Below are 24,839 nucleotides of genomic sequence, written 5' to 3' on the forward strand. Positions count from 1 at the left end.
TATTAAAAAAAAAAGAAAAAAAGCAGAGGTCAGTGAACTTCGTATGTTTTCCTGTGCTATCAACCAGACAACCAGAAGTACAGACTAATTTCATCTCATATCAGGAAACCTAAAGGGTTCCCCCCCTTCCTTTTTGTTTTGTGTTTGTACTTGCCAACAATGGAACTGGCTTTTTGAGCTTATAATGAATGTACAAGGTCTGTGTTTCCGAACAATTTCTGAAGTTTCTACGTTATCCAGATGCTATCCAGGAGATTCAATTCGGGCCGGCAGATACGAATAGAGTAAAATCAATAATTGTGACTGCACCCTGACTTTACCGAGGAAACAAGCACCTAAGAAAGGCAGTTTTCACAATCAGCAGCCTAAGATGGCTTAATATTTGCACATAACCTTAACGAAGGGATCCAGGATGTGTTTGTATCACATGATTTTTGCCTTATTAGCACATGATCATTTCCAGAAGACAAAGTTTCATTGTTTCTATCAAATGTTTAGTAACTGCAATGTGAACTAAGTGCCAGATTGGGGTAGTCTCATTGCCTAAAACAAGGGTGAATAATTAGGGGAGTGAAAAGGAAAATGGTTTAAGAAAAACCTGTGTGTGAAATGTAGCAAAACTCTGACAGCTTTCTATGTACAGTATTAATAGAATGGAAATAGTTAGAAATATTTTTGCAGTGTGTATTTAAAAAAAATTAAAATGGCATATAGTTGTGCATTATGAGAATCTTTTTAATGTCCATTTTAGTTGTCCTTTGAAGATGAGAGTAATTTTTTGAGCAAAATGAAAGGTTTTAAATAATAGAAAATTTTAGAAATAAATTTTAAAAAAATCACTGTAACATTCTTCAAAAGATCTGGAACTAGTTAAGAACAGGTAGTTTTCAAAGCATCTTGGGAAGGATGTGTGGGCGTGTGTGTGTGTGCGCATCTGTGTTTTCTAGTCTTATTTGATAAGGAGCTGTTTCTTTAAAGAAAAAAGAGTTTGCAAAACGTAGTGCTTACAATGTGTAAGAAATCCATTGGTGTTGCTGTGTAAAGGTCCCAATGAAGCTTATCTAGTAGCATTCTTTCCGTTCTCAAGATCTCAGCCGGGGAGCATTTACAGCCACTCCGTATCCTCACCGATGGTATTACCTGTAAAAAAAAACATTAATAAAGAACCCAAACATCCTACTCAGTGCTGTGTGTGTTTCTCTGTGTTGTGAAGGGATCTGATGAGCTGACAGGGTCCCAGAGGGCGAAGCAGAACCCTCCTGCAGAAGAGCACGTTCCTAGGAGCTCCCATCCGAACGGTGACCGGAGCCAGCCCAGGGAGCCTCCTGAACGCTGCATCACTCATGCACGTTCCCTCTCTCGTTAGTTCTGCTTCCCTGGGCCTGTTTTACAGGGCCTGCCGCAGTTCTCTCATTTCCTGTGGTCATTGACTCAGCTTCTCCTCCTTAGATGAGGGGAAAAGAAGAATAACGTCAGTGTGACACATCCTACGAAAGGCTGAGAGCATCTCACTGCAGCAGAAGGCATTTGAAGAGATGTGCACGATTCCAGCTCCTAGGTTTCCTCTTCTTTTTCAAAATGGAAGGAAGAGGATCAATGCAATCTGAAACGCTTTTGGCTCTTGTCTGTAAATGTCCAAAGGGTCCATCAGTGCGTTCTGCCATGAGAGATGATCCTGTGCAATCTCACACCGACACGGGCAGTTGCTGGTTCTACACGTTCACCTTGACGTGCAGACCTGAGTCATTTCCTCACCAGGTTCAGAAACCAGTTTTGACTCCAAGCAAACTCACCTGTCTTAAGCTTCCTCTGAAGAACCTCTGCTCTGTCTCACCTATCTCACCCTCCCAGGACCTGTAACAATGGAACAGCAGCACGCTTGTGCACACAAAACCATGTGTGTGCATCTTGAGTGTCCCCTCCAGACTAAGCTTTACTGTGAGCTGTGGGTTCTGAAGAAAGGAGAGAGGTTTAAGAGCAGGAGGAGGGAAACACATCCATTCCATAAGCAAATACAAGTCCTTCATCCCTAAAGGTCACAAGTCTTCCAAACAACGATGAAACAGGACTGAAAGTGTTACTGGCAGCCCTTAAGGACCGCTTAGGGTGAACAAGTTAACACTTCCTCATTGTGCCCAAGTGATTGAGTGACCTGAACACAAACAGCTTGAACACAAGAGATGAGTTTAGTGTGTTTAAAATTAAACATACAGACCTCATCTTCTTCATTGGTTTTTGCTGCAAGGACAAGGCAGGAAATTGCAATGCACTGAAGATATTTGGATTGGGCCTGAAGGGAGAAGAAGTCTTGGGGAAATAATTGTCATTCTATGACAGATGCACAAGTTTCAAACTTTAATTGAAGTTACAGTTGCTTCTGAATTAGTTTAGCTGTAGAAAAAGTCATTTGAAGCTGTTAACAGAGCAAGGAAATCCAAAGTGAAACAAAATAATTCCTCCTCTTGGTGCAATTTTTATTCATGTACCCCACAATTTTCAGTTACTATGCAATGCCACAGTATTTCCAATGCAACATCATTCTCTTCTCAGCAGAGAAGAGAATTAACATGCAGAATTAACATGCTTTTCCCAAATGCTGGTATCAATCTAAATAGAACTGAGAACTGCAATGCTCAGTTCGAGTCTTAACTTTGGTGTTTTTTCAATGGCAAAAGAGTTGGCCCCAGGGTTTGGCTAAAAATAATGGTTTCAAAACTAAAATATTGGAAGTGGTAATGCAAATGTTTTCTGTTTAGCAGAGACAACCAGACGATGATGAGGTTTTTTTGTATTTCTCACAGCATTTGGACAACGATTCACACAAATACTTCTACTGAATACTGTCAATCAGTGGAACCTCATCAAACACTTGAGTTCATATATATATATATATATATGTATATGGATGTGTATATATATATATGTGCTCAAAAGCCTTCCCCAGCAAAGAGCCTGACTGCTCTGTAAATCTGCTGCCAAACATAGTACCTGCTTTGTCTATAAACTGATTACATGCTCCTTATGTCCCCAATCAGTAATCTAGCTGGGAAAAAGCTGGCGGAGATTCGGTACGTTTACTGATGCCAATAAGCGGTTCACGATGCTGGCAGCCAAGGCAAATGTTTCAGGGTAAAACTGGAACTGCGAGCTTATTTCTGCCATCCAGAGAACAACTTTCTTCTAACACGACAGAGAGATGTCTGTGCCCTGAGGGGAAGAAAAAGTTAGAAGGAAAATCCAGTTAGTGCTTTGATGATTTTGTTAACATATCTCCAAAGCAATACACAGATCATTCTAAAAGTGCTCTAATTAACATTTCAGATGTCTGGAGGCTTGAAAGGAAGAAAGTTGTTGGCTGTGTCTACAGAGCAAGGGCAAATTGTGGAGCAGTTTAAAGTACTCGTCTGTGTTGCCCACCCTGTCAGGCTCTAGCTGTGCTTACAAGGGCCTGGTACGGGAATTTACTGGAGCTTTGACTGGGGTAGCATCCATCTGCACAGTGTGTGTGAACCACGGAACCCAGCTCTTACAAACGAGGTGCTGAGGGCGCTCATGATTTCCCCTCCTGAGAAGACTGAGGCCTCCGGTGCAAACTGTGTTCGCCGAACACCTTGAACTCGAGCGTCCTGACTCACCTGGTGACACTCAGCTGGGGGAACAGCCCTGTCCTGTCGTTACTGGTGTGTTCCCAGCCTGCGATACACTGGTGGTGAGATCAGAAATGCTTCTGGAAACCCCAGGTCAACCCTGTCCACATTCCTGCTCCAGCTTACAACCTTCTAGCAGAAATACAGAGTGATTGCCTGCTGCAGCCCTCAGCTTGTTTCTGTGCTTGATGTTCCCTGCTGCTTATTCCTGACCTTGCTCTGGCATCCCAGGCCTCAGGGTCCAGGCAAAGGCAGCGTGGGGAGGAGCAGAACTGGAACAACGCCCCGTGACCTGCCGCTGAAGGACCTGGGTGTGCAGAAATACCTGGGAAGGGAGCGGAAGACAGAGCAGGGACGGGAAAAAGATTAAATGGATTTCCTGCCACAGGCTGGGGCTGCAGCCCTGTCAGACCCACTGAGCCCTGTCAGACCCACTGAGCCCTGTCAGAACCCCCAGAGCTCCCTGTTAGCCCCACGGAGCCTCGCCAGGGCTAGAACCGGAGTCCCCCCGGAGCTCCGTAAACCCACTCCGGAGCGCAGTCGCGGAGCCCCGGAACCCCCGGGCGGCGCCATCGAGCCGCAGTGACACCGGACGGGAGCCGCTGCACCGCCCGCCGTTCCCATGGCAACGCCCCGTCGTCCGCCCCTGACATTGGCTGGGGCCTGGAACCTATGGCTGCGAGGGGCAGACCGGGCTCCTCCCTTCCCCGTCAGCCATTGGGTCCTCGGCCTCCGCAGAGCGCGGCGATTGGCTGCGGCCCGGGGCGGCTCGGGGCGGGCGCAGGCGCGGTGCTGTTATTGTTCCGTTGTGCCGCCCGGCGGGTGTCTTGCGCCCGGTGTTGCTCTCGCCCGCGCCGCCGCCATGCCGGTGAGCTTCGCCGCGCCGGGTCCGCGTCCGCCGCGGGGGTGGCGGCTGCCGCCGGGCTCGGGGAGCGCGGTGTGAGCAGCCGAGGAGGCGGCGGCCCGGCCCTGGTGCCGCCCGGTTCCTGCGTTCTTTGGCCCGTCGCTGACAGGAGCCGCGGCGCCCGGCGTGGGGGGGTTCGCCAGCTCGGAGGCCCCGCGGCCTCTGTTCCCGTTCTTGTCTCGGCGTGAGAGCCGCCTACGCCGGGGGATGGGGAATGGCGGGTGGTGTGTGCCGTCCTGTCAGGCTGAGCGGAGCTGCGGGTGGGGCAGGACGGAGGTTGGCCCGGCCTCCCGGGGGGTCCGCGCTGCTCACGGGCCTCCTCGGGCTGGTCCGCCGGCACAGGGCCCTGGCCGGGGAGCTGGGGGCTCAGGGCCGAGGTCTGGCCCGGGCAGTGGTTCGGCCGGTGCGTTCCCCGGGAGGCCGTGGGTGCCACGGGCGTGTGGCTCCTGGTGACTCACTGGTTCTGTAGCTGATCTCGGGAACTCCCGTACCTGCGGTGGTAGAACTGGCCTGTAGGATCTGTCCTCCACCAAGATGAGGCTCGTGAGCTCTGTAGTTTCTCCAGAGCATCCACCAAGGCCTGATGGGAATCTGGGCAGAGGGCAGCGGGTGGGAGAGGCTCTTGGAACCCGGGTTTGTTTCTCGCTGACATCCCAAAAAGCTGCTTTAGGAGCAGACAAATGCTGGGCCACAGCCCTTCCCACCAAGGGTGGTGCCTTAAACCTCACTAGATAAGCGTGGTTTAGATTTATTTAGTCAGGAGAAGCATGCAACATCAATCAGTGGTGCTTCCAAATTTGTATTTAACTACTTTGTGGAATAAAAGGTCTGGGAGGTTTTATGATACGGCGTTTGAATTCTCTAAATTATTAAATTTAAAACTCGGCCATTATAGTAACTGAAATGAATTCCCGTCAGCCAGTGCTCACTGGCATCTGCTCGTGTCATCTGTAAGGTCTGAGACTTGTGTGCACCCGTGGGAGAGCGTGGTCAGTGTCAGTGGAAAGGAACAGCACAAATCCTTCCTCCAGCAAACTACAGGAAACTGTTTCTTGAGGACATTAGTAGATCAGATTGAATATGAACTTCTCAAGAAGTTTTACTCAGTTTCCATGCTAGCAAACAGAAGATCGCATTGATTGAAGAAGCACATGTTATTTTCTCAGCTTTTTATTATAAAACAGTTCCGGCTTAAAGTCCGCAAGTTCATGATCCTGTGGAGATGTATGCATCTATTTTAATTGATTCAACAGCATTTGTGTATAAACACATGGGAACGTTACACAGGTTGTAAGACTGCTGGTTTTTTTGTTTTTGCTTTTTGAATAATTATAGATCAACAAGGCTGAGAAGCCGGACAAGCCAGAGAGCTGTGACAATGTCAAGGTTGTCGTTCGGTGCCGGCCTCTTAATGAACGAGAGAAAGCTACGGGCTACAAAATGGCAGTCAACGTGGATGAAATGAGAGGAACTATAACTGTGCATAAAACAGACTCATCCAATGAGCCCCCCAAGACGTTTACATTTGACACAGTGTTTGGACCAGAGAGTAAACAGCTGGATGTCTATAATTTAACTGCAAGACCTATTATCGATTCTGTCCTGGAAGGATACAATGGTAAATCCCTTGTTATTTTAATTCAAGGATCACCTCTCCTATTTTTTGCATTGTCAGAGTTCCTGCTGATCATATTTAAGGGAGTTTCACCTCTGGGGGCTATAGCCCTGTGTTGTTCCTGTTGTGGCCTCTAGCTTAAAGTAGCCTGAAGGAACTTGCTGTTCGGAGTGCTGGGTAGTTGTACCTACCACAACATTAACAGTGGGGGATTGGTGATGACCCAGCCAAGGTCAGTTGCTTGTATGGTTTTATTCTGTTTGCAAAAGACACACGCTTTATCTCATTATCAGAATTCTCAGCATCTCTTCACTATACAATTGCAGTAACCAAGCAGCTGCCCCGGTCCTACAGTGACTAGGTACGCATACCAGACTTGTGCATATAACTGCTGCATTTTCTCCTCTAAACTTTGCTGTTTTAAACTAAGATGACTAGTTAAACACATCTGCCCTGCCCCACAGATAATCTGCTGCTTCCTACAGCTGGGGAGAATGTTACTGTGATTTGTGCGTGTGTCTGTTATGCATGTAAATGTATTATGTAAAGGCAAGCAGATGCTATTAAGGGAACAAATTACTGCTTTCCATAACAGTATGCTGTAAACAACAGATTAGAAAGTTTTTAAAGGTTTGTAAAATGCCTCATTACACTCTTGTGCTAACACACCCAGGTTTCAGCTGATTATAATTCAGCTTTTTCTAAACTGTAATGTCAGTGGCTTGACAACCAAATCTTGGGTTTTCAGCAGTGCTAGGCTATACTTCAGAACTAATACGCTTCTGGAGTAGCAGAGTCTGGGATCTCAGTGAAGTTTCTGGATCTCTTCCTGTGCAGACTGATTTTCTAGTCCAAATTGTAGCTGCCTCTGCAGGTTCAGAACTGGGCTTGTGCTGTGGCCTGGGTTGTAGAAGCCTCACACTGTTTCTGTTTCTGGCAATAGTTGGTTTGGCAGTTGGTATATAATGATCTTCCTCTAATTGACTGTGTTATTAATTGGGCTTGCCTTAATTATTTGTGTGTGAGACCTTGGTATACTAGCATTCCATACTTTAATCACTCTGCACAGTATAAACAAGCTTTTTCTTGGATATCATGCAGGCTTGGTGGAACAGTGGCTCAGCCCTGTTCGCTGTGGTTGTCCAGCATTTCTGTTGCTCCCAGCCTAGAGTGGATGGAAAAATTAAACCCCATGACAAATAGAGCTGTTTATTGCTATCAGGCTAAGAAGGGATGAAGTAAAACTGCAGTTAGCAACTTCTGAGAGCTGGCTCATATATCTTCTTATCCTTTAGGTACTATTTTTGCATATGGGCAGACTGGAACAGGCAAAACCTTCACTATGGAAGGGGTCCGAGCAGTTCCTGAGCTTAGAGGCATCATTCCCAATTCCTTTGCCCATATATTTGGTCACATTGCCAAAGCAGAGGGGGATACAAGGTAAACAGCTTCTCTTCACTGCTTCTGTCCTTTGTGTGTCTGTCTGTAATGGGAGCCTGACCTGGACCATGGCAACTGAAATGGTACCTCTGGCCCCAGCTCAAAGGCTCCTGCTTAGGCAGTTCCTGATGGAGTAACAGGATCGTGTTGGTCTATCACTGCTTTTTCTTTGCACTCTGTGGTTGTGTTTGTTGGACTTCAACAAACATCTTGCTAAGAAAGCTACTCAACTCTTGGTCTTCAGGTTTTTAGTTCGTGTGTCTTACCTGGAAATTTACAATGAAGAAGTGCGGGACCTGCTAGGAAAAGACCAGACACAGCGATTAGAGGTGAGCCTGCTGTTCTGAGCGGGATGTTTGCTTGGAGTTGGTGAGCAGTATTGTATGCAGTTCTACCCTGAAGGCCCTCAGCAGCCTTCCTAGGAATTGTAGACTGAGCTTTGCAGTCACTGTTGGCCACCAGGGAAAGCAGTGGAATATTGCCCTACATGAGTATTTATTCCTTAGCTGTTCCGATTCTGAGTATTGGAGTGTTTTACGTGCAGCCCAAAACCTTGGAGGAGTAAATCACTGTACTACTAGAGTACTGCTGAAATTTGCTATCGGGGTCTCCTAAGGATGCTCAGTCTGAACTGTTTCTCTCTTAGGTTAAAGAGAGACCTGACGTGGGAGTTTATATCAAAGACCTTTCAGCTTATGTTGTGAACAATGCAGACGATATGGACAGAATCATGACTCTGGGCCACAAGAACCGTACGTAGCCTTGCTATGGGCAGGTTTATAGCTCAGACAGAGCAAAGGTCTGGTTGTGAGGCCACAGTAGGAGATCCTAGTCCTGCTGCTGGGAAGGTTGTTCAGCTGAGCAGAACAAAAAGCGTAACTCCTCCCAAAGCCCGTTTGCTGGGGCAGGTAGAGGAGGCCGTGCCTCCCACATCGGCCAGTAGGGGAAACTCTGAAGGGGAAGATGTGAAGAAGGCAGCCAGCATTGTCAGGACTACTAGTGTGTGTCTTGGTCTTCTTCCCTCTTCCGTTCCGACCACAGCAATTAGCCTTGTGCTGTGGGTGTGAGGTGGTGAGTGTTTTCTGGAAGACTTCTTAGTTAAGATCAGATCCTTTTATGACCTGAAGTTCAGACTATGGTTGGTCTTGGCATGGATCGCTGTGTTCTTATTTCTCAAAATGCAGCTGCTTTCAAGGGTCAGCTGTGAATGAGGCTACTGATCTTTGTAGCCCTAAAGAAACAGGTGAGAACTGCTGTTTGCGGGATGGGAGTCTGTGGTTGGCTTAGAGCTATAACAGGCTGTAACCCGTCTAGTCTGGATTGGAGATGTGCTGCAATCTCCCTGTCCAAGAATGCAACTTGCTGCTGAGTCTGAACATCCTCCTTCCATCTTCTGAAAAACAGGCTTGGGTAAAGAGCTGGCAATAAGTCTCCTTTGGGAGCAGGAAGGGCGTTACAAGAGCATGCAATTCCTTCTGAAGTCAACATTGCTTTTTCTCTCTACTAAAAGGTTCTGTTGGTGCCACAAACATGAACGAGCACAGCTCTCGTTCGCACGCCATCTTCACTATCACCATTGAGTGCAGCGAGAAGGGGGTGGATGGAAACATGCACGTGCGCATGGGCAAGCTGCACCTTGTGGATCTTGCTGTAAGTAGGACCAGGCGGGTCTGCCGTAGCATGTGGTGGGTGTCGCTGCTCATGTGTGCCCGGATGAAGGTACAGTGAGGGAGTATCCTAATTCACAGCTAGAGCCCAGGCTTCTGTTGGACATTTGATTTCTGTGAAGTATTACCCTGGGGCTTTAAAGCACAGTTGTACCAGAAAGAGCCTTTAGTGTGGCTAGAGCCTGTCCCAGTAAAAGGGCTCTCTTGCTTCTATTAATTAATCATTAAATGCATAAAGTGCATTGGAAAGAGCCTTCTGGACAGCAGAACTGGGCCTTTGCAAGAGGTTTGTGGTTTTTGGGTTTTTTTTAGATGGTTGTGACCAGGTGGTTCATGACTTGCAGGTTCCCTCCCTCTGTCACTCACTTTGAACTGATAAAATTGTGCTGCTAAAACATGTCTTTAGCCCCAATTTTACACTGGAGTATCTTTCCCTGAAGAAGATGCAGGAAAAGGAAGACAGAAGGCATTCAATGTCTGTATGTAAACTTTATTTACATGATGTATGTTCAGTTTGCTTTATGAAACTCTAGTTGCTGTGTTGCTTTTTTCCTTTCACCTGCTGATAGGAGAGGCTGGAGATGCTGCTCGGCAGCTCTAGCTGAGGTGCCTCCTACCTGCTGACTGGCTTCTCGTGAAATTTTTGTTCATGGGGACAAAAGCTCCATTTTCCCATCTGCATTACTTTGAGCACTCCAGAGTTGAAAGCTTCAGTTAAGGCTTGTTTGACTTGTTTCTCACAATGAGGTACTTGACCAGGTTCTCTAACAATGGCTGAGGAGGTTAGTGATGTGGTTGCTAGCAAGACTTTGGGTGTAGTTGATCCTATTTGGAGGAAGGAGATGTATTAGAGGATCTGTTGTAACTCCTGCTTCTGCCTCCTGCTCCCTTTCTAGGGTTCTGAAAGACAAGCGAAAACTGGAGCCACGGGGCAGCGACTAAAGGAAGCCACCAAGATCAACCTCTCTCTTTCCACGCTGGGGAACGTTATCTCTGCGCTGGTGGATGGCAAGAGCACCCATGTGCCCTACCGTAACTCCAAACTGACACGGCTCCTGCAGGATTCTCTGGGGGGCAATTCCAAAACCATGATGGTAAGCTGAGAGATGCTCAAGCTGCGTTTTTGCAGGGCTACCACACTGACTTTGCCAGGAGAACACCCTGGCATTTACCTCTTTATTTCAGGGCTGTTTGCAGCTTAGAGAACTTTTTAGGTGTGTTTTTTTTCCTATATTTTCCCTTTGCCTCTGTGCAAATGAGGTTCAGAACGCTGCAGATGTGCACAAGACCAAATAGAAGGTGTGCTTGGGTAGCCAAAAGCAGCTTTGGTGTAGAAGCAGCAAGAAAGCTTGGGAAGAGGAGCAGTGCGAGGTTGGGAGAGCTGGGGATGGGTCCCTGAAACTACTGACACTGTCCTCCAGTGACTCTGTCTTCTGTGTGTTGCAGTGTGCAAACATTGGACCAGCAGACTACAACTACGATGAGACTATCAGCACCCTCAGGTACGCAAACCGAGCCAAGAACATAAAGAACAAGGCCAGGATTAATGAAGATCCCAAGGATGCTCTGCTCCGCCAGTTTCAAAAAGAGATTGAAGAGCTTAAGAAAAAACTGGAAGAAGGTGAGATTCCCCTTCCTCAGAGTGTTTCTCTCTATGCCAATGCTGCTTCTGTTTGAAGATGTTTGGTTTGCCCTGCTGTGTTCCAGGAGGTGTCCCCTGCAAGGTGACACTTGGCACCAGGGGGAGTGCTGGGCTCTGGGCTGAGCTGGGTTTGTCTGAGCCAGGCTGGAGAGCAGGAGGGCTCTGGGCAGGGCTGAGGAGAGTGGGAATTAAAATGCACAGGAGGGATGCTTCTTTTTTTTGGGGAGGGGAGAAAAATGAACCAAATTTGGGAGCTAGAACTGGGGCTGATTCTAAACTATGTGTAGGAAAACGAGAAACTTCTTTAAGCTGTGTAACTTCAGGGCCTTGTGATACTATTAGTCCATCAAGAGGGAAGGACCCTGCCAGAGGAACGCTCGCTGAAGAGCAACCTTGGCACAATGTGTCTGTCCAGGGAGACTGTCCTGGCACAGAAACAGCTGTAGTAGTAACTCCATCATGGTTTGCTGGTTGAAGTCTGCCCTGTTCAGGAGAAACCAGAAACGATGAGTAACCCTTTCTTCGAGGGTTAGGAGCTGGGAGTAGCTGTTTCACCCCTGCTGGGCTGAGAGCGGCTCCTTAAATTTTAGACTCTAAGCTACAGAACAGCCTTGTGTTTGCTAACATCACTGGGAGGGCTGGATGTTAAGTATTGGATTCTATGGTTTGGTTTCCAAACTCAGCCTGAAACATCTGAGCATTGCGTCCGCAATGACAGCAGCGATAAACATTTGTGAAACTGGACGTGTTTCTCAGCTAGCTGCCATCTAGCTTCATGTATACAGGGGTTTGATTAAGTAGCAAGTCCGCCTGAACTCTGTTCATCTGACCATTTTCAAGGTATGGGGAGATCCCGTTAGGAAAAGTTTGTAGCTTACTGATTCAGCAGTGCAGGGATGCTTTATTTCCCACGAAAAGCACCCACTTGAACTTTAATGTATACACGCACTTGCTTCACAGCATTTAATTGCTTATCTTTATTTTCTGTGAGTTTCCTGAGCCATGGCAAGCTGTGTGTTGGCCCAGCCATTAGTGACTTATGCAGGTGCTCTTAAGCTGGTCTTGGACTCTGCTGGGTTTGGACAAATGCTGCTCTCACAGTTAAAAACTGATATGAGGTGAAGGAAAATGCATCAAAAAGCACTCTTCTCTTCCTAGGGGAAGAGATATCTGGTTCTGAGACCAGCGATTCTGAAGAGGAGGATGAAGACGATGATGGGGAGATTGGAGAGGATGGAGAGAAGCGGAAGAGACGGCGGGGTAAGGCAGTAGAGATCCCTGTCAGTGCCACCAACCTCCTCTTATCCAGCAGCTGGTGTCAGAAACCGTGGCCAGAGCTGGGTGGGGAACAGTGGAGGTGTAGAGCTGCCCTACTGCCGCTGCAATTATCATGCCTCTCCTAGAAACGAAGCTACTTGGTGCTGTCTCCGTAGATGGACGGCTCTGAACCCGTGTAGTATCTGCTTCCACTCGGGTAGCTGTGCTTGTGGTGACATCCTCTTTTGCGGTGGCTCCCCGGGTGCCGCAGGGTGGCTGTGTGTGGCTTGTGACAGGTGGTGTGGAACTTCCCCTGCTCGCAGAGGTGGGAGGAAGAAGGCACCAAAGATCAGTGGTAGGCAGATGTGGTTTTTATAACCATGGGAATGGTTGGAGGGGAATTTTGGCTGTGGTTTAGGCAAAGGATTCATCTGTCTTATGGATGCTCAGTAACTGAGTCTTCTGGTGTCCTATTTTATGTTGATAAAGGAAAAACTTGACCTTTGGGTGTGTTTGTGCTAGCTGAAAAGTTGAATGGGAGCATGGGATGCTGTGGCTTCCAGGGAGCTTGTTATGCCCCTGGAACCTCTGGGATTTCTTCATGGGGAGCAGGGAAGTCAAGCCCAGTGCTACACTTCAACTTCCAGCTTCTCTAGTAAACTAACTGTGACATTCAAACTGCCTTCCTGTCCTGAAGCACCCACATCGGTCTAAAAATTCCTGTTAAAGCATTCTTACTTTAGATGCACTCTTTGTTATCTGTCCAAGTAGAGTGCCTTTGGTGATAGTTTTAACAACTTTTACTTAATTTCTTACCTTTTGGTAATTTCTAGAAGCAAAAAGGTTGACCGCTGTCTCCATCAAGAACTAAGTCCTACCCACCTCTCCTCCCAAGGGGAGACCACCTTCAAAATGCTGCTTGAAAGGGGCAGAGGGTGAATAACTGCCTTACTCAGTTTCCAAACAAGCTACTCTAGTTTAAACTTTCCAAAGTAAGGGTGCAGCTCAGCAGAACACACAGCAACTGTCCCTGCGTAAGCTGATTCCGCCTTCTAGAGGGAAAAGTGCACATTGCTGTGTACATAAGACTGGAAAGGACTCCTGGTCACTGAATCCTCTGCTACTGCAGATATCCACAGCCTTCTCCACTACAATCCGGTTCTCTGTGCTGTTGTCGCTTGAAACAGAAGCTGCCTTGGCATGTGTTTTAAGCTGTAGGCTGGTTAAGATGGGTTTTAACTGAAGTGTCTTTCTGAGCATGCTATTTTGTGCTGGGAAATGGTGGCTTTGCAAGCTGAGTCTGGGAGGGATCCTGGCAAATGCTTCTTGATGGGAACCTGGGCCTTTTTCAACTAGGTTGCTGAGCCTTTTGGGTTTCTTTCCTTTAGAACTAACTTCCCATCTGCATGTTTCTCCGTCTCTGGGTTTTTCTGTGGGACGCATTTCTGTTTTCCAGGCAGTAGCAGCAGCAGTAGTTCAGACTCCACATGCTCTGTCATAGAGAAACCTCTGGATAAGTCCTTCACTAGTGAGTGGGAGCTCTTAAGTCCTTTAAGCTTTGGCCTTTCCATAATTGCACACTCCATTTTGCAATGCCGCACTCTTCCCTGCTGTGTCTGTTGGAAAAATAAACCTGAACTTTAAACTCTGCTACAGCATGCCTTTCCTTTGCTGCTTCCATGCTTGAAACAGTTGTTCAGCGTGCACATTGTTAGCCAGATACGTGAGAGTAAGAAGCAATTTGTTGTGCTGCTTGAACAAGATTGAAAGACAATTGAGAAATAATAGGTTAAAAAAAAGTTTGCAACTTGTGTTAAACTCTCCCTCTAAAATATCTGGGAAAAGTCCAAGCTAACTTTTCACTGGGAGTTGCTACAGTATGAATTTATAACAGGGACAGCTAGACAGGTGAAATGGATTGTGCTATGGCATATTGGACTCTACCCTTTCAAAAACAGTTTTGTAGAAAATGAATGACGCGTTCAGTGATTAAGCAGCACAGGGTTTATACCTGCAAAAAACCCACTTGGTTGATTTGCTTTATTTTTTCAGATAATTAAAAAAAAATCCTAGGTGTTGGTCGGGGTTTAACTGCCCACAACACGGAGTTCTCGGTCAGTGTGGGACTTAGTTCAGAGGAACAGGGGATGTAGGTTTGGCTCTAGCAGTGCGGGCAGCCTGGTCTGCTCTGCGTCAGCCTTCAAAAACCCTCCAGTCAGCTAGTGATGACTGAAGAAACAAATCACATCTCAGGAGATTGCTTGTAGGGACTTCACCCACTGTTGTGGTTATCCTGTATAGATGCAGTCCGCTCCTTCCCGCCTGGAGGGAGGCTGGAAAGTATTGCTATGCAGTTAAGCTTTAATCACATTTGTGCTAGTTATGTTAGTGGAAAGCACCAGCTCAGAGAATGCGTGGAGGCAGGTTAAGAAGGGTGACAACCTAAGGGAGACCTTTGGTGGGTCATGCAATGGTAGGCTTGAAATCTGCTTGCTTCAAACTTGCTCTTTCAAAGCTTGCTTGAAACCTGAGCTCTTGATTTGGATGAGGACAGTTAATAGCAGACCGCTGGCGTGGCGGCGGCCGGGTCGGCCTGTCTGCTGCGCTTTGGAGACAGCTCTGCTGTGGGAGCTGCCCTGGGCTCGGTGCTGACGAGGAGTGTGGCCTGGTGGCCTGGGCTATTAACTGTCCTCGACTGTGGCCCTTTTGCATGTGGTGTCACATTGTCCCTTTCCTGTCCTGCCTTTTTTGCTGCACTTGCTTGAATAACCAAAACTGGCGATATACCTCTATGGAAGCATCAGTTACTGCAAATTAACTTACTAATACCCTGTGTAGTTATAACAAATGGCGAAATCTTTTGCTGAGACTCCCTGTGCGCAACTGTCAGGTATCTTGCAAAGAATTGGCTTGGAAAACTGGTTAAAATTTAGAACAAGCCTTCTGTATGCCAACATTTTACAGGTAACGTAACAGAATTGGCTACCTTGGGGTTGGGGAAAGCATTAAGTCTCTTCTTGAATAAGAAATGTACTGTCTTTAATTGTTTCTTTGGGCATGATCTTTGCGGCAGGCTCATAATGTCACATTTAGATTCTGCATTGCGTTGAGTGGGCAGGAGAAAGTAAGAGTGAGCTGAAGATTATCCTGGATGTGCCAAGCACTGAAGTACAGAAACTTTATCTGCTTTAGCATAAAGTCATGATGCATTAATGTTTGCTCCAATGGAGTGGGTTTTAGTGATGATTATCCTGTGCTTTCTACTCTAGCAACATACATAAAATTAATGCTTGTTCTGATGCTGATGATCTTCGCCCAAAATGATCAAAGCAATAATATATTTTCTTTCCTCCTCTTTTTATGCATATGCTGCCTCTCCGCGATTTACTTTCTACTTCCTCTTAACGCAAGATCAAGCAGGTTGGTGATTGATTTCTACCTCCTTGTAATACAATTGCAGAGCTTGTCAAAGGGTCTTACAGCTTGGTTTAGTCCACCTTTTTCTCTAAACTGAGTATATATAGGGCTGTGTACTGAGAGTAGGAAGCCTTTATCTGGCTTATCTCTTCTTCTATGATGATCTCTGTATAGCACTTTCAGAAAGCTGCTTACTCAAAGACTAAAGAGTTTTTTTTTACCGCAGATCCAGAAATAAGTGCTTATTATCTGATGCCAAAGTTTAGCAAATGGAAACTAAGACATTGTTTGCTGTAGTGCTTACCTTGCACAAAGCTAATTCTCTTGTGTTTGTGACCGTGCATACAGATACACACATGTGTGCATGCAGGCTTACAAATACACTGCACTTTGTCTGCTAGAGGTCATATATATCTGAATGCCATGAAGATTGGAGGGAAGCCTTTTACTGAACAAGTTCTTGAGCACATTCTGATCATGTGTACTGTGTCACTGAAAACAGTCCCTTGACAGTCAGTGGCTTCTGGTAGTTTCTAGGCATCTGGATTCTATTTTTTTTTAATGTCTGGAGAAGGGCAAATCAAGAAGCTGAAGGATTTACTTGCAGTGAATAAAGGGAGAATCAGGACTTGTGGGATGTCTCTGCTCACCCGCCTCAGGCACTCTTGGAATTACAACGAAAGTTGACTCAAGTCTTGCAGACTGACTTCTAAGAACAGCAGCCTTACTTTTTGTTTCAAAGTCACAGGCATTTGGGACTAACCCTTCAGACCGATTGGTTCAGCGAGTTGCTCTGGCCACTTCCTTTGTAACCCTCTGTGAAAGTACCTGCTTTGCTGTAGTAGTTACACTGCGAAGGCACAGTGGATAAGTCACAGCAAACATCAATACTTTCACATCTGTGGGTAGTCACTGCTACGTAGGTTGAATACCATCAAAAAGTTTCCTTGGCTGCCTGTTTTGTGTTTTTTTTTTTCATAGGGCTGTTCTGAATTTCCCTAGTCCCTGTATTTTTATAGCAGTGCATTCTTAAAATACCTGTGTGCTGACTTTGTGATGGGTAAGCCCATAAAGAGGGCAGTGAATGAGGGCTGTGGTGGGGAGGGTGATCTGAAATTTGGATGGATAACTCTCGGTAGTTTAGCTCTTGTAGCTGTAGGTCAAGGCAGTTTTGTTTACCTTCATTTGGCCTGATCTACCAAGTTAGACCATCTGAGTTTACAGCTCAGACCTCTCTTTAGGCAGTGCTCCTTCTCCAAGTGCTCTGTACGTGTGCTCTGTTTTGGGGGCATTATGGCGCAGCGTTGTTGTAGAGCGTTCCTTCTCTAGGAGCTGGAGCCAGCGGGTCAATGTTAAAATGGGATTGGAAGGACTTGAGTTGTGCATAGCTTGGAGCTGACATCTAATTGCATTAATTTTTGTTAAATGCAAGTATTGAATCTGAACTTGGAAAAAATGCTGTGATACACAGGATGTCTTATTGTTCTGTGAATTAATTTGTTTTCACTGTCTCTTCAAAGGCAAAAAGAAAGTTTCCCCTGACAAGATGGTAGAGATGCAAGCAAAGATAGAAGAGGAGAGAAAAGCTCTTGAAACGAAGCTTGATATGGAAGAAGAAGAAAGAAATAAAGCCAGAGCTGAACTGGAGAAGAGAGAAAAAGACTTGCTTAAAGCCCAGTGAGTGCCCTGCTCTGAGCAGTTTGTGTGGTCGTGTGGGTTTTTCCTTCCTTAATTTATAACTCAGGTGTGGATATTGATATCTGGAGAAGCATGGTGAGGTGTGTGTCAAACTATAAACTGAACATCAGCTCTTGCTATTATCAAAGCAAAAGAGGAGCTTAATCTGCTTTCAGAGTTTAGAGGACACGGAAAAGACAAACTTTATCCTTTTGCCACTTGTTTCTCCTATAGCCTAGAAACATAAAGGAATGATCCAAACCGTGGGGACCTGTGAAGAGCAGCAGTACTGCCTGCTCAGTGGGCAGCAGCAGTGCAACAAGCCAGGATTTCCACAGCCTGCTGTCACAGCATGTCACTTTGGGTGTAGGGCTTCTCCACTCTGGAGCTCAAAAGCTGCCGAGGTTGCGCTGGCCGCTGCAGACAGGCCAGTCCTGCTGTCAGACGGCTCCAGCATCAGCCGGCGTCCCTGCTTTGCATCGCAGCCGCCTTGATCTCTGCTCGCTCGCTTCCCTCCTGTTTCTGCAGCTGCCTCTGGGCACCGCTGTGCACCCCGGCCCTGGGCAGCCGTGACACCACTGGTGTCCTCAGCCCCTTGCGGAGGGGTGGTGCAGCAGAGACACTTGTCACAAACAAAACCAGGTCAGCGGGGGAAGCGATGAGAGCTGGAGCTCAGGGAACTCCCTGCAGACACTTGCACTGCCTCACCCCCTCTTAAACCTGTGTCAGCAAGACAAGTTTTTCCAGCCCTGTGAATGCTGTCTGGGCTGTAAAACTGAGCTGGACCTGCTGCCTTGTGAGCACTGTGGGACTGGAAGTTTACACTTACCTGTCTCTCTAGACAAGAGCACCAGTCCCTGTTGGAGAAACTGTCCGCACTGGAGAAGAAAGTGATTGTAGGAGGAGTGGACTTGCTGGCAAAAGCAGAGGAGCAAGAGAAGCTTCTCGAAGAATCAAATATGGAACTGGAAGAAAGAAGGAAGAGAGCAGAACAGCTTCGCAAGGAGCTCGAGGAGAAGGAGGTGGGGTTGTGTGCAGTAGCTGTCTGAAAGCAGCGATGGCAGGACACCCGTGTGTGCCTTGGCACTGCGCATGGGTGGGATGTGGCTCCACTCTGAGGGTGCAGCAGCGGCTCGTGGCTCTGGAGCCACGCGTTGGCACCGCGGGCGCTGTGCGTGTGAGCCAGCCTGGCAAAGCCAGGTCTTCATGCCCTTGGCAAATGCTTTGTTTTGTCCAGGTAGTTTCTCCTCTTGTTAATACTATTGCAGATTTTTTTATATTATATTAATGTGTGGATGTTTGTGCTGAATGCTGCACACAGCAAGAACGCTTGGACATTGAGGAGAAGTACACCAGCCTCCAGGAAGAAGCACAGGGGAAAACCAAGAAGCTGAAGAAAGTTTGGACCATGCTTATGGCTGCAAAATCAGAGGTTAGTGTCTGAAGTTGTCAGCTAGTGGTGCTGTGAGTGGCTGTACCTGCGAAGGGTAAGCAGTTGGCTCTGTAACACTGGGAAAAGTGCCAGGAATGTCTTTCTGTGCTGTTTAGCTCACATTATTCAAAAAGATCTAATTAAGTCTGGTGTCAGAGCTTCACAGAGGTGTGTTGTAGAGCTGTTCTCTAAGCCTGGCTGAGGGGCTTTGTGCGAGACTCTGAGATGTTCAGAACTTCAAGAAAAAACGCTGGTGATTTCTGAAACAGAATAAAAGTTGCTTGCTGGCAGCCCAGTCTCCTGCTTTGCTGCAGCCCAAATGCTCCTCTGCTCTTTGCTGTCTGTCCTTTCTGCCGCTTGCCCTCGTTGTCACTTCCTCAGTCACACTGGATCAATGCATCTCTTGGACGATATTTGAAGTTCCTGTTTCACGAAAATTGCATTTTTGTCTTTGAGATCAGAGATTTTCCTTGAAGTCTGCCAGGGATGTAATTTGTCTGCACCTCTTCCTCTGCTCTTGGCTGGTGCAGAGCTTGGACTGGCAGAGGGCCAGTTTCATTTTTATGAAACTGAGAACTTAATGCTATTGTCAGCCATCTCTGAGCTGGAACGTTTCAAAGGGTTTATACTTCAGAGATAAATATTCTAGTACTTATAACCAGAGTTTAGTTTTGTTTCACAAAAACTTTGTATAGGCAGAAGACACTTAGTCTGTTCCCATGTCGTAAGCTCTGCCTCTCAAATGCCTGCTCTGTCTTCAGATGGCAGATCTGCAACAAGAGCATCAGAGGGAGATTGAGGGACTACTGGAGAATATTCGGCAGCTGAGCAGGGAGCTTCGCCTCCAGATGCTGATCATAGACAACTTCATTCCTCAGGACTACCAGGTACGGACACAGGGCTGCGCTGTGCACACCCAGCTCTCCGCTGGCACTCTGTCCAACAAGCGGAATGAGTTGGCTTCTGTTTGTGGGGTGTTGGCATTGAGCTGACGGACACTTGCCTGCCAGGCTGGAGCCCAAATGAGTCGGCGTGTGTTGCTGTTGCTCAGCTGAGCAGCTGCAGTTCGGTTGCATTCATGTGTTTGTGCCGTTGTCTGGATTGTTAGAAACAGGTGATGCTAAAGCAGGAAAAGTCGCTTTTGTCAGGTGAATTCTTGTAACTTGACAGGCTTGTGCTGGAGTTCAGTTGGAAGAAGTTCAGAGTTAGCGGGTGCGTGTGGCTCCAGAACCAGCCCAGTGATGTGAATGACGAATGCAGAACGGCTTGGTTATGTTTCTACAGGGTTTTGATGACCCTGGCTACAATTCCGTGGTAATGGAATCTGGCTTAGGGAAGCGGTTTATAATGTGTCAGGGGTTATAAGCAGAGGTATAAACTGACCTCAGTTCTCTTGCAGCGTATTTTCCTAATGATTTTTTAAAAAATCATGTTCACCATGTACTTAATTGGTATATTCACTGTGTGCCCATGCTCTGGGTCTGTTCTAAACCTCTTTTTTTCCACTATGTAGTTGTAGTTGCTAGTGTCCGATATATTATTAATACAAAGTAGTAAGACTGAACTTGGAACTCTTGTTTTCTTTGCGACCCCCAATGTTCAGAAAAATCATTATGAGCTTAAATATGACCCAAGCTATTAAATAGAAAACATAAAAGCTATTTCCCTTAATCTTTTTTTTTAGCCTTTAGGGATGTAGGTTCTGGAAACTGCGTCTGGAGCGTAGATTGTGCAAGTCTATAACAATTACTGTTCTGATTTGTTTCTAGGAAATGATTGAAAACTATGTTCACTGGAACGAAGACATTGGCGAATGGCAACTGGTAAGTGGAGCTGACTGGCTTGTGTACGTTACTGTTAGCACCAGCTTCTGAGGAGCTTAATTGACCTCAGAAGTGAGTTGATAAAGCTGTGGTCAGTTTTACTGTGCACAGTAGATTTTACTGACAACCTTTTCTTTCTTTAAGAAATGCGTTGCCTATACGGGAAACAATATGAGGAAACAGACGCCTGTCCTGGATAAAAAAGAAAAAGATGTGAGTGACTCTTTGCAAACGTGTGTTGAGCTGCACGGGTCTGAGTTCTGCGTGTTCCTACCGCTGCTTATTTATAGGGAAACTGTGCTGTTTCAGTTTTCTCTTGAAGAGATGAGTCCCTCTAGTGTTATAAAAGCACCGCTGATCAGTGTATAAAGTGATTCTGATATTTTGTGGTTTTTTCCTGGGTTTTTTAGCCCTTCGAAGTGGACCTTTCCCACGTTTACTTGGCTTACACTGAGGAAAGCTTGAGGCAATCTCTGATGAAGCTGGAGAGGCCGAGGACTTCGAAAGGAAGGTCCAGGCCCAAGACGGGTAGAAGGTGAAGAACTTTGGAGTATCTGTATGTAACGGGGGCTTTATTCAGGGGAAGCCTTAAGTTTGTGCATGCAAACTTACCCCAAGTCTTTTGCTTAATGAGAAAACACTAAAATTTTACATGGTGAAACGTTTACTAGTGCCAAGTGAAATCTCTTTGCTACGGTAAAATCTTGTCCAGAAAGGCTTGTGTGGGCATTTTTCTGCTGCCCTTTTGCTGCGTTCCCCATCTCGCAGCTTCTTGCTTTATTTTGCTGTGTCTGTGGTGGTTTAACATCTGACACGCTGACAGCGCATGTACTGCGTGTGCTGCTGGGGAAGGCCGCTGCGGGGGTTTGCTTGGTTGCTTTTGGAGAGCAACATTGTGTAGTTTTGACTTGAAATGTGGCTGGTCCCTGTCTTTCCTAGACAGCATAATGATGTGTGTGGTGTTATTTTCCCCTTTCCTTTCTGCTCTCCAAACAGAAAACGCTCGGCAAAGCCAGGAGCTGTCATTGACTCTCTGCTGCAGTAGGTGTGACCTGTTCAGAATTGCCGTAAAAATCAGTGAGTGTGTAAGATTTGGCCAGAATGTGGGATTTGGGAGATGACACATAAAATGGCTATAAAATCCATGCCTTGCTGGGATGGATCTTCATTTAAAAAAAAAAAGTATTTTTCCTTAGTTGCCCGTATATTGTATGTTATATTAACATAATATTAAACTGGTATATATGATGGTTGTGAAATTCCACGTGTTAAATGTGTTGTGCAGGGAAGCTATTGTTGGCAATCCTTGTTGAAATGTATAGAAAATAAGGGTTCTAGATGTGTTTAAGCGCTAGGCATGTTAGCTCAAAACGGTTGATGAAACCCTAGAATTTAAGGCTGGTGAATCTGATGTGTGCCCTGCTTTGCACATAACCGGCAGCTTTCACTGTTGTCCTCTGTTGCGCTGATCCGTGCTTGAATGTGGTCACTGCAAACCTCTGAATTAAGAGCATCCAACCCTTTTATTTCACTATTCCTCCCTGTGGCTGCAAACCTGATGGGTTTGTGTGTCAGATCCACAGTCCTTTTCCCTTCCCTCGCTGTCCGGCTGTACCAGGGAAGTACTTGGCTTGGGGAAACGTGAACTGGAAGCACCTGAGTCGGGCGGGAGGGACCGTGCTCTGCGTAAGCGCAACAGAAAACAAGTGTGTCCAGGGAGCGCTTTCATTTGTGTCTGTTGCGTGTGATCTGCTGGCACTGTGCACAGTGAGGCCTTTGATGCAAAGGCGGCTGTGTTGCAGCGTTGCTTTGGCTGCTGCTTATGCTTCTGAGCTGGTATTTTTTTAAATGTATGAGTTGTTTTGTAATCTGAACAGCAGAGATGATTTAAGGGCGATGCTGTAATGACTTGGTGTCACTGTGAGCATTGTGGCTCTGTTTTCTCGTCCCTGCCTACCAGGGCACTGGACCGGTGCTCCAAGCTGAGGATGAACTGGACACTGTATTGAAACAGGTGTGAACTGCCCAGTTTTCCCAGAACAGAAACAACAGTTTCCCCCGAAACAGTCGGTGCTGTTGGTGTTGCTGTGCAGACTCTGTATCTCGGGTCTCTGGCTTATGCTCGGAGAGCAAAAAATTCTGGTCTCTCATAATAACCATTTATTTGTGGTGGCTGCTAGTTTGCTTTGATATTTATGCTGCTAATAGACACATATCACTTTAATATGTTGCTTTTGTGTCACAGAAAATGTCTCCTTTGGATTGCGTGTGCTTTATAACTCGTCAGCTGCAGGCACCTGAACAGCTCCCGTGCCAGGGCCTTGGTAATCGGCTGTAACTCCCGTGTCATCTTCATGTTAACTACAGGTTTACAGTTACTACTGGGAGAAGCGGAGTCCGTAAGCCTGGCGGGACAGACAGCCCCTTCGGTGCCCTCGGTTCTCGCTGGTAGCCATGTTTGCAATTACCACGGTGTTCTTGTGAAGCACTTAGAGTAGTTAGAAGTCGATAACCCTGTCTTACTGTCGTGATGCTGAACTGGACGTACCTTGTGACTCTGACAGGATCTGTAACAGTTAAAACTGGTCTTGTATGGCCACGTTTTCTCTGGAGATACATTCTGTGCTATTTGAAAGGAGCTGTAAGCTTTTCCCTGTGTTTTTAAATGTGTTTTTCAGGATCATGACCTAGAAGAACATACCGCCCTCTATTAGGGTGGGCAGGGAGGCCACACAAGATCTGGCTTTGTCACCTGAGGCCAGAGAAGGCACAGATAGCAACACTCCAGCCCAGCAGTTCAAGGTGTTAGGGAACAAACTTCCCTGCCAAGGGGTGAATACTCAGAATGTTTGTTGTGCGTAGTTGGTTTTACTCTTGCAGAGCCGACCTGACTTGGAATGTGCTTGGATACAGTCGGATTATCTTGTGGTTTGTATTTGTCAAACAAGACAGACCGGAAATGGTTTAAATGCTGTTTTATCTTAGGCCTGCTGTCAGTTCTTGGTCCAAGCAAGGCCTGTCCTAGTTCTCAGACCAGGGATAACTGTTGTTTCCCTTTTGTGTTCTGTTGTGCTGAGATTTGTTGAATGATCTGTTTTTAAGGGAGTTTCTCCTGAACTGTGTTATCAGAAAGACCACTGGGAAATCTTTTACCTGGCAGACAACAGTGGCTCAAAGATCCCACTGTGAGCCATGGCACCGCATTTAAAAGTGATGAAAACTCAGCTGTAAAGGCACATGCTTTATGATTTAATGTTACAGTCCTGTTGCTGAAAACAATAGTACTCTACAAATTTAAGTGAGCCCTGGAGTGGAGGAAACACTGAATTGCCTGCACACCTTTGTGGTTGGCAGGTTGGAGAAACTGGCTGTAACCATCTGTTAGAGGGGCTTGGAGAACAATTCCCTGCTCTTACAAGAGGAGATGGTTTGCAGTGGCACAGTGGTCTCAGCTTGGCTTGCCTTTAAACGCTGTTTTGTCCAAGTTCTGTTTTACAGCCGGGGCTCTGCCTTGCAGGTTCCTTTACTATATGGGCCCTCTCTGTAGCCCTGGACAACACGTCGAATGGGCCCGTAACATGTTTCAGTGAGGAAGAGGGTTGGTTTTGTGGGTTTTTTTAAGAGCTTAATACAGCCATTCTCATCCCAGGTCAGTACGAGCTCTAAAGTATTTATCAAAAATCATATTACTGTACTATAGATCTTGTGTGTGCTCATCTGTGCATCTTGCTACAGGAAGATTCCCCTCATTCCAGAACATGGACCTTAACATTGAGGTTTTTGACACTTTATGTTGTTTAATGTTGTGTAAATGAATTGTTTTATATTTAACTTGTTCCTGATCCTTTCTTTAAGAGGAGGGGAAATGGTCCTTAGTGCCTTTCACTGACTACACTGTCTGCACGTGTCCAGCTTTCACCTTTCTCCACAGTTCTGCTTAGCTGGTCCTGTATATAAGAAACTGCTAGTCTGTCTGTGGTTGGTCTTCCTATTTATTGGTTTTTTAGCTCTGTTTATTTCTGATTAATCTTTGTTTCACGATTAAACTTTATTCATTACACTGTGTATATCAGTATTGTGTCCCTGGAGCATGTTCATACCATGAAATAAAATTCTTGATTCCTAGTTCCACCTCCGTGCATGGTTTTCAGCTTTATACGTAGTGTGTAACTCGGCTGAGTCAGAAGATCATCGGGAAGGGCAGCGAGATGCTGGGGGTCAGTGGGCTGAGGGTGGGGTGCGGATGATGAGCTGCACCCTGAGCAGCTCCCTGTTCAGGCCCAGCCTTGCTGGGCTTGGCCTGAGCGGCCCTTGGGGA

The 24,839-nt window shown here is 46.5% G+C and overlaps 1 protein-coding gene across 6 annotated transcripts; it reads left to right on the plus strand.

Moving 5' to 3' along the window:
• The first annotated feature begins 4,382 nt into the window (after positions 1-4,382).
• On the plus strand, positions 4,383-24,652 carry KIF3A (kinesin family member 3A). Of its 6 annotated transcripts, XM_065029448.1 has the most exons (19): positions 4,383-4,515; positions 5,887-6,169; positions 7,462-7,606; positions 7,851-7,935; positions 8,253-8,358; positions 9,117-9,256; positions 10,170-10,367; positions 10,720-10,894; positions 12,074-12,175; positions 13,629-13,700; positions 15,584-15,592; positions 17,110-17,266; positions 18,108-18,288; positions 18,588-18,698; positions 19,460-19,585; positions 20,468-20,521; positions 20,666-20,734; positions 20,932-21,056; positions 21,518-24,652. In XM_065029448.1, exons 1-19 carry the CDS (start codon positions 4,510-4,512, stop codon positions 21,564-21,566), a joined length of 2,193 nt encoding a protein of 730 aa, XP_064885520.1. In that variant the 5' UTR covers positions 4,383-4,509; the 3' UTR covers positions 21,567-24,652. The 6 variants fall into 6 exon arrangements, with proteins under 6 accessions (XP_064885520.1, XP_064885517.1, XP_064885519.1 ...); XM_065029445.1 differs by lacking the exons at positions 13,629-13,700; positions 15,584-15,592 and having other exon boundaries at positions 21,518-21,566; positions 22,767-24,652; XM_065029447.1 differs by lacking the exons at positions 13,629-13,700; positions 15,584-15,592 and having other exon boundaries at positions 21,518-21,566; positions 22,889-24,652.
• Positions 24,653-24,839: the final 187 nt, after the last annotated feature.

This window comes from Columba livia, chromosome 14 (assembly GCF_036013475.1).
Source record: "Columba livia isolate bColLiv1 breed racing homer chromosome 14, bColLiv1.pat.W.v2, whole genome shotgun sequence".
Classification (NCBI taxonomy): Eukaryota; Metazoa; Chordata; class Aves; order Columbiformes; family Columbidae; genus Columba; species Columba livia.

Coding starts and splice junctions, on each gene's coding strand:
- KIF3A (XM_065029448.1), top strand. Junction 10,895..12,073: donor TAAGAAAAAACTGGAAGAAG/GTGAGATTCCCC, acceptor TTCTCTTCCTAG/GGGAAGAGATATCTGGTTCT. Junction 20,735..20,931: donor TGGATAAAAAAGAAAAAGAT/GTGAGTGACTCT, acceptor TGGGTTTTTTAG/CCCTTCGAAGTGGACCTTTC.